The 9218-nt window shown below is 43.1% G+C and overlaps 1 protein-coding gene across 1 annotated transcript; it reads right to left on the reverse strand.

The window, feature by feature from the left end:
- Nucleotides 1-3386: 3386 nt before the first annotated feature.
- LOC121568296 (extracellular calcium-sensing receptor-like) lies at nt 3387-8503 on the reverse strand. The gene is made up of 6 exons (XM_041878851.1): nt 8472-8503; nt 8077-8365; nt 6939-7751; nt 6598-6825; nt 4502-4625; nt 3387-4303 (listed from the first exon to the last, which is right to left on the reverse strand). Exons 1-6 carry the CDS (start codon nt 8486-8488, stop codon nt 3387-3389), a joined length of 2388 nt encoding a protein of 795 aa, XP_041734785.1. The 5' UTR covers nt 8489-8503.
- Nucleotides 8504-9218: the final 715 nt, after the last annotated feature.

Below are 9218 nucleotides of genomic sequence, written 5' to 3' on the forward strand. Positions count from 1 at the left end.
GAGTGTGTGGCGGCTGGAGTCTGTGAGATGTACAGAAAGAAATCACTGGTTTTATGCAATTGACCTCACTTGCCGAACTATTGCTAAACATGAAACTGGAATCATTGAGGATATACAGTAATAGTCAAAAGTTTGGACACACCTACTCATTCAAGGGTTTTTATTGATTTAATGACTGCTACAGCCCTAGTCCCTCCCCTAAAAAGTTTCCCCTCAACCCAGAGAAAAGCCCTATCACTTGGGTAATATTGTTTGGTTTTCCTAGGGCCCATAAGAAGCTGGGACTCTTCAAAGTGCCACTTACAGAACAAAAACAGGCCCAAGCAAGTGTCTTCTTCTTATTGGTGTCCTTTAGTAGGGGTTTCTTTACAGCAATTCGACCATGAAGGCCTGATTCACGCAGTCTCCTCTGAACAGTTGATGTTGAGATGTGTCCATTACTTGAACTCCGTGAAGCATGTATTTGGGCTGCAATCTGAGGCTGGTAACTCTAATGAAATTATCCTCTGCAGCAGAGGTAACTCTAGGTCTTCCTTTCCTATGGCGGTCCTCATGACAGCCAGTTTCATCATGGCGCTTGATGGTGTTTGCGACTGCACTTGAAAAAACGTTCAAAGTTATTTAAATGTTCCGTATTGACTGACCTTCATGTCTTAAAATAATAATGGACTGTCGTTTCTCCTTACTTATTTGAGCTGTTCTTGCCATAATACGGACTTGGTCTTTTACCAAATAGGGCTATATTCTGTATACCACCCCTAGCTTGTCACAACACAACTGATTGGCTCAAACGCATTAAGAAGGAAATCAATTCCACAAATTAACTTTTAACAACGCACACCTGTTAATTGATATCTCAACCACTACTAAAGGACACCAATAATAAGAAGAGACTTGCTTGGGCCTATAAACACGAGCAATGGACATTAGACCGGTGGAAATCTGTCCTTTGGTCTGATGAGTCCAAATTCAAGATTTTTGGTTCCAACCGCCGTGTCTTTGTGAGACCACCGTAAAGCATGGAGGAGGAGGTGTGATGGTGTGGGGGTGCTTTGCTGGTGACACTGTCTGTGATTTATGTAGAATTCAAGGCACACTTAACCAGCATGGCTACCACAGCATTCTGCAGTGATACACCATCCCATCTGGTTTCCGCTTAGTGGGACTATCATTTGTTTTTCAACAGGACAATGACCCAAAACACACCTCCAGGCTGTGTAAGGGCTATTTGACCAAGGAGAGTGATGGAGTGCTGCATCAGATTACCTGGCCTCCAGAATCCCCTGACCTCAACCCAATTGAGATGGTTTGGGATGAGTTGGACCACAGAGTGAAGGAAAAGAAGCCAACAAGTGCTCAGCATATGTGGGAACTCCTTCCAGACTGTTGGAAAAGCATTCCAGGTGAAGCTGGTTGAGAGAATGCCAAAAGTGTGCAAAGCTGTCATCAAGGCAAAGGGTGGCTACTTTGAAGAATCTCAAATAACAAATATTATTTGATTTGTTTAACACTTTTTTGATTACTACATAATTCCGTGTGTTATTTCATAGTGTTGATGTCTTCACTATTATTCTACAATGTAGAAAATAGTACAAATAAAGAAAAACCCTTGATTGAGTAGATGTGTCCAAACTGTTGACTGGTACTGTAAATGTGTACCCATAACTAGATCCCCCTTCTTCACCAGTTGGGCTGTTGAGGCTTTCGGTCTGTAAGGTGAACTATCCTTTTAGAAGAGCTTTATCAGCAACCAGGAGAGGATCAACCCCCGTCATCCAGTAGGTCCCTTTGTATTGCAATGGGTGGGATAAAGTGACAGCCTGAAATCTGGGTGCATGGTTCATTTGATAGTATAGTGTACTATTTGTAGTATGATTGCTAAAGAGTAGGCCTAAAGATTTGGTCAAATATATTGCCCTGCCCTGGTTTGGGCCTCTTTGTATGTAAGGAGAGAGCAGCATTTTCTTGTGTTTATCTACAAAGCACTCATGCAGAAACTTCCTATGTATCTGTATGGATAACACTGGAGGCCCCTTCGGTCTCCACAGCGTTGGGTAAAGCTCCTTCAAATTTTTTTATGCGTCCTTTATGTGGAACAACATACAGAGCTCTCTGAAACTACATGTTCTGGTCCCCCTTGGCCAGTTCAGAGTAATGATCGGAGACCTCTATGTTGATAAATGTGTCTGGTTTTCTTAATCTGTTTTATAATTTTGTAAATTGTATACTGTATATGTTTGATGTATTTATGCAGGGCTCATCTCTAAAAGAGACCCTAGTCTAAGTATGACTTCCCTTTAAAAACATTTAAATAAAAAAAAATACATTTAAAAAATAGTGCAATGGAGCAGAATGTTCTGTTTTCCTTTTCAAAATTGGTTGAAGACTATTTTTACCCAGTCGGCACCTGCAACTAAACCACAGGTGAGTTAAATTACACAGTAAAGGAGGATCATTGCCTCCAACCAAATTCATTTGGACTGTTTCATTTATTTAAATTGTTTAATTATTGATCCTGTGCAGTTTTAAATCAAATGTAAACAGCAAATGTTTTTTTTTTTTAAATTTCAACTTACTTTAGAAGAAATAGTGAATCATGCAAAGGTGGCCAATATTTGACGGCATCAGTATATTATGATACTGTGTCCCTGGACGGGATGCTGCTACTGTTGTTGTTGTGTTAGAGGATGAGCTGTGGGCCTCGAGGTGTTTCCTCCACTGGGGCTGAGCTCTGTGACATTAGCAGCAGATCCTCTGTACCTGGAGAGAGACATCCCACTGTGTGTGTGTGTGTGTGTGTGTGTCAAATGGCCTGCTTGTCTGTACCAGGTGGTTACTTGTTTACCTGTCTGTCTGCCTGCCTGCCTGTCTGTCTGTCTGTCTGCCTGCCTGCCTGTCTGTCTGCCTGCCTGCCTGCCTGCCTGCCTGCCTGCCTGTCTGCCTGTCTGCCTGCCTGCCTGCCTGTCTGCCTACCTGCCTGTCTGTCTGTCTGCCTGTCTGCCTGTCTGCCTGTCTGCCTGTCTGCCTGTCTGTCTGTCTGTCTGTCTGTCTGTCTGTCTGTCTGTCTGTCTGTATGTCTGTCTGTCTGTCTGTCTGTCTGTCTGCCCTGTGTTTTCGTGCACACAATAACGTCTTGAGATAGCCTGTCTATCTTTGACAATGTCCTAATGTTCATGTTTGAATATCTATTATTTGACAAAAGGTAAAAATCTATGCTTTTGTTGAATGTGATTTATTTAAAAAACACTAAAAGCACTAAACACTAAAAGCACACTAGTGACTTCTATTCTTTATTAAGGCTTAAACACGCAGAAGCCTCACAGTTTATTACAGAACATTTGAGATACAGTATATCAATTAGTAGGCCCAACATTTTCCGAAATATGTTAATAACGTATATCATTGGATATCTTCCCCATCATCTGTTTCTTTGTGTTTTCCTCTGGCCTCAGTAACATCATGAAACATTTAGGAGCAAATATGCAGAAAAGTAAACCATAACTAGAGGCCAGAATAGCAAAGATCTCCACAGCTACAGTGAACTTCCCAGGAGAGCTGACATAAGCAGGGATAAAGGTGATCCAGACTGCACAGAATATGAGCATGCTGAAGGTGATGAATTTGGCCTCATTGAAGTTATCAGGGAGCTTTCGAGCCAGAAAAGCCAGCACAAAGCACAAGAGAGCCAGGAGTCCTATATACCCCAACACAGCCCAGAAACCAATAGCTGAACCCACATCACACTCTAGAATGATCTTTTCCTCATAGGTCTTCATATTCTTGTAGGGGAAAGGAGGGGAGACTGTTAACCAGAGAACACAGATCAGGACCTGTATGAGAGTGAAAGCCAGAACACTGAGTCTCTGCTGTGGAGGCCCAAACCATTTCATGACATTACTGCCTGGAAGTGTTGCCCTGAAGGCCATCAACACCACTATTGTTTTCCCCAGAACACAAGAGATGCAGAGGACGAAGGTGATCCCAAACGCTGTGTGGCGCAGCATACAGGACCACTCAGAGGGCCGGCCAATGAAAGTAAGAGAACACAGAAAACACAGAGTCAAGGAGAAGAGCAGCAGGAAGCTCAGCTCAGAGTTGTTGGCCCTGACGATGGGAGTCTCTCTGTGACAGTAGAAAATGAACGATGTCATCATAGTAAGAAACACCCCTAGCAATGAAAATAAGGCAAGCAGTGTCCCCATGATTTCCTCATAAGATAAGAATTCGACTTCTTTCAGAAAGCAGGAATCTCTGTACTTGTTGGACCAGTGTTCCAGCTGGCACCTCATACAGTCAATGGAATCTGGAGTTAGATGGAAAAACCCAACAGTCAGACTTTACTTTTCGATCATATAAAGCACTTACACGCTTATGTCTGTGTCTGAAAATATGACATCATTCGAAAAGTATTTATTTTTTTAGTAGCGTTGTCTCTTTGTAGCTGTGGTCATTTGTGAGTGGCTGTTTTAGCGAAGCTGTGTGCTGTGTGTTTGTGCATCACCTGTAGTGTTGCTGATCTCTCCCTCTGCACATGGGATACAGTCATAACAGCAGACAGGCTTTCCTTTCTGTGCAGCCTTACGAGTGCCTGGGGGACAGCTCTCACTGCACACTGACACAGGCGCCTGATACACAGAAAACAGTGAAAACAACCACACAAAAAAAAAATGAATCAAAAATCTGTGTAATGAAAGGATAGTATGGAATCATGTTAATATACCTGTGTACACATATATCCTCAAAAGTATTTTTGACTTAGAATATGAAGAATACAGATAGTTTTTGTATTCACTGTAGAATATATATAGATGTTATATATACAGTGGGGAAAAAAAGTATTTAGTCAGCCACCAATTGTGCAAGTTCTCCCACTTAAAAAGATGAGAGAGGCCTGTAATTTTCATCATAGGTACACGTCAACTATGACAGACAAAATGAGAAAAAAAAATCCAGAAAATCACATTGTAGGATTTTTTATGAATTTATTTGCAAATGATGGTGGAAAAAAAGTATTTGGTCAATAACAAAAGTTTCTCAATACTTTGTTATATACCCTTTGTTGGCAATGACACAGGTCAAACGTTTTCTGTAAGCGTTCACAAGGTTTTCACACACTGTTGCTGGTATTTTGGCCCATTCCTCCATGCAGATCTCCTCTAGAGCAGTGATGTTTTGGGGCTGTCGCTGGGCAACACGGACTTTCAACTCCCTCCAAAGATTTTCTATGGGGTTGAGATGTGGAAACTGGCTAGGCCACTCCAGGACCTTGAAATGCTTATTACGAAGCCACTCCTTCGTTGCCCGGGCGGTGTGTTTGGGATCATTGTCATGCTGAAAGACCCAGCCACGTTTCATCTTCAATGCCCTTGCTGATGGAAGGAGGTTTTCACTCAAAATCTCATGAAACATGGCCCCATTCATTCTTTCCTTTAAACGGATCAGTCGTCCTGGTCCCTTTGCAGAAAAACAGCACCAAAGCATGAAGTTTCCACCCCCATGCTTCACAGTAGATATGGTGTTCTTTGGATGCAACTCAGCATTCTTTGTCCTCCAAACACGATGAGTAGAGTTTTTACCAAAAAGTTATATTTTGGTTTCATCTGACCATATGACATTCTCCCAATCCTCTTCTGGATCATCCAAATGCACTCTAGCAAACTTCAGACGGGCCTGGACATGTACTGGCTTAAGCAGGGGGACACATCTTGCACTGCATGATTTGAGTCCCTGGCGGCGTAGTGTGTTACTGATGGTAGGCTTTGTTACTTTGGTCCCAGCTCTCTGCAGGTCATTCACTAGGTCCCCCCGTGTGGTTCTGGGATTTTTGCTCACTGTTCTTGTGATCATTTTGACCCCACGGGGTGAGATCTTGCGTGGAGCCCCAGATCGAGGGAGATTATCAGTGGTCTTGTATGTCTTCCATTTCCTAATAATTGCTCCCACTGTTGATTTCTTCAAACCAAGCTGCTTACCTATTGCAGATTCAGTCTTCCCAGCCTGGTGCAGGTCTACAATGTTGTTTCTGGTGTCCTTTGACAGCTCTTTGGTCTTGGCCATAGTGGAGTTTGGAGTGTGACTGTTTGAGGTTGTGGACAGGTGTCTTTTATACTGATAACAAGTTCAAACAGGTGCCATTAATACAGGTAACGAGTGGAGGACAGAGGAGCCTCTTAAAGAAGAAGTTACAGGTCTGTGAGAGCCAGACATCTTGCTTGTTTGTAGGTGACCAAATACTTATTTTCCACCATCATTTGCAAATAAAATCATTAAAAATCCTACAATGTGAATTTCTGGATTTTTTTTCCTCAATTTGTCTGTCATAGTTGACGTGTACCTATGATGAAAATGACAGGCCTCTCTCATCTTTTTAAGTGGGAGAACTTGCACAATTGGTGGCTGACTAAATACTTTTTTTCCCCACTGTAGGTCCCGTGTAGCTCAGTTGGTAGAGCATGGCATTTGCAATGCCAGGGTTGTGGGTTCGTTTTTCCACGGGGGACCATATGAAAAAAATGTATGCACTCGCTAACTGTAAGTCGCTCTGGATAAGAGCGTCTGCTAAAATGACTGAAATGTTCTAGTGACTAAGAGCTTTACCAGCTTACTACCTCCACTCCAAACGACACTGACGTTATTCATCATAAACTGCCGTCCTTTAGGCAGTGAGGCATCATAGGAACCGATGGTGACTCCGTCCATTGTGCCTGGGTCAGTAGTTTGCAAGTTAACCAGTTCGTATCTAGCCGGTGAGTCTCCGTTACCGTCGAAAAACACTCTCTCCCCCTCGTTGGTGGTGAAGTTCACTGTTCGGAGGTAATGTAAAACCTTTTTTTGGAGAAATGACAAAATAGTTGAAGAAGAACATAACCTCTTACCAGCGTATTTATTATGATACATAATATGTGACAATGAAAACTAGTGGACTAGTTCCTGCTCACCTGCCATGGCTGGATCTGTGTGGGTTGAGCACAGCTCCCATTAGAGAAGGGGCCCTGCCTCTCCTCACATGTCAACAGGTTGTGGAGGGCATAAGCCACGGCATACACAGCCTTATACACATTATTAGTGAATGTGAACTTGGACACATCTGTGAACGTGTTCTGCACGCCTCTTAAACTCTCAGAGCCGTTGCATGGCTTCCCTTTAGGTTCTGTAGTCATATTGAGAGAGCAGTCGAACACAATCTCCCAGAAATCCCTGAGAAACATGCTGTTGGGGAAGCGAGAGGGGTGGACGTCCCTCAGGTGCTCTCCCAGCCCAGGGATGTGAGCCCTGCTCACAGTGAAGCCTATGGCGCCCACCAGGATGCCGTGTCCCTCGCTGGCTGTGAGAGAAGGGTCTGTGATCCAGGCATCACTGCCGATCCACTGCAGTCCTGTGACATTGTGCCTGTAAAGCTCACTCACCAGAACCTTGATCTCCCTGTGGGTCATGAAGGCCATGATGACCTTTGAACTGGACTGTTTAATAATCTCCACTATCCTGAGAAGCTTGTGGCGCGGACCTGTCTGCTCAAATGCCTCAGAGTATTCTATACACACGCCCTCGTCCTGTGCAGCTAGCATGAAGGTGGCTAGGCCGTTATTTCCGTAGTCGTTATCACTGCTTATAGCCCCCACCCAGGTCCAGCCAAAGTGCTTGACCAGCTGGGCCAGGGCTCGGCTCTGGTAGAAGTCACTGGGGATGGTTCTGAAGAAGGAGGGGAACTCCATTCTGTTACTCAGACACCCACAGGTGGCAAAGTGGCTGATCTGTTTTTTGGTGAGGGGTCACAAAAAGACAGTTTGACATTAGTGATAAAAATATCACAGTACTTCTGAATGTCACATCACTTCTGAATATCACAGTACTTCTGAATATCGCAGTACTTGTAAATATCTCAGCTCTTGTAAATATCACAGTACTTCTAAATATCACAACACTTCTAAAAATCACAGTGCTTCTAAATATCACAACAAGAGCATAGATACTTGTGCATTTGATTGAAAAGATACATGAAGTAGTAGTTTGTTCAAGATGAAAATGTATTTACTAGGCAGTTTAGGTTGTTCACTTTATTACCAAAGATAATCTTACCACTGGTATTTGAAACCTCCCAACCATTTGTGCGATTCCAATAGTAGGTGTTGATCCAGAGTGTCCAATGATGGCCTGGACTGTGTCAGATTTAGTGCAGTTGTTGTCATTCACTATGCTCTTCTGTCCGCTCACAAGAGCCATCGCAGCTCTTAGTATATCCATAGTGCCACAGTGATTGTAGATTTTGTATCCAAGCTTAATGCCTGGAAGAATTGCATAGTTTCTGTTGATCTCCTCAATTGCAAAGATCATTGTTTGCGCAAACTGGAATTCTCTGAAATTATAACTAAAAAAAAAAATGTGTAGTTAGAAATTAGTTAGTACACTTTAAACTTCAAATAAACCCAAAAAACAATGTTTGAAACAAATAAACATGACATGAAAATACCTACTTTATGCATCTCCGCATTTTGGGGATTGTCTGAAATGTGTCTATGACCCAATCTTGTTCGGTGCGGAACGAGAAGATGCCTCCGATGACGAGGTCCCCGTCCTTGGCCAGCTCCGGCAGCTCTGCCCTGCTCTGCAGTCTGCACACAGGCTGCTCTCCCTCGCCCATCGCCACCAGCAGCACCAACAGGACCAGCTCCAGCTCCAGCAGTGGCATGGCTCCTGGCTCCTGGCTCCTGTACAGCAGCCGAGGCTCTTAGGCTCCACAGCTCCAGTCTTAGCCCTTATATAGCCCCTGGCCCCCCGGCCCTGCAGCAGGGGTAGCTGCTATGGCTCCAGCCCTGGTGTGGATCCAGGAGGAGGAAGGTCTCAGGAGACCAGGGGGACACTCAACCAAACAAGAAATCAAAGACACGTTGAGCTTCTGTCTCATTGTGATCAGGATGTTAGTACTCTCTCTCTCTGGTTATTGGGAAGGTGGTATGGTACTGGGGTTATATACTTCATTCACTACAGTTTAACCATACTCTGACAACACTGACAATAATAACAAATTCTGTTCAATTGGACTTTAGTGGATAATCAAAAAAAAAAATAATTCAATTTCTAGTTATACACTGTTTATTTCAACAATATACATTTTTTTTCAACAATTATACATTCATACATGAAATACTTAAAATGTAAAATAAATTACGTTATCATGAGCAAACATGACTAAACAATTTACACATTTATATTGATTTTGT

Source organism: Coregonus clupeaformis, chromosome 6, assembly GCF_020615455.1.
Source record: "Coregonus clupeaformis isolate EN_2021a chromosome 6, ASM2061545v1, whole genome shotgun sequence".
Taxonomy (NCBI): domain Eukaryota; kingdom Metazoa; phylum Chordata; class Actinopteri; order Salmoniformes; family Salmonidae; genus Coregonus; species Coregonus clupeaformis.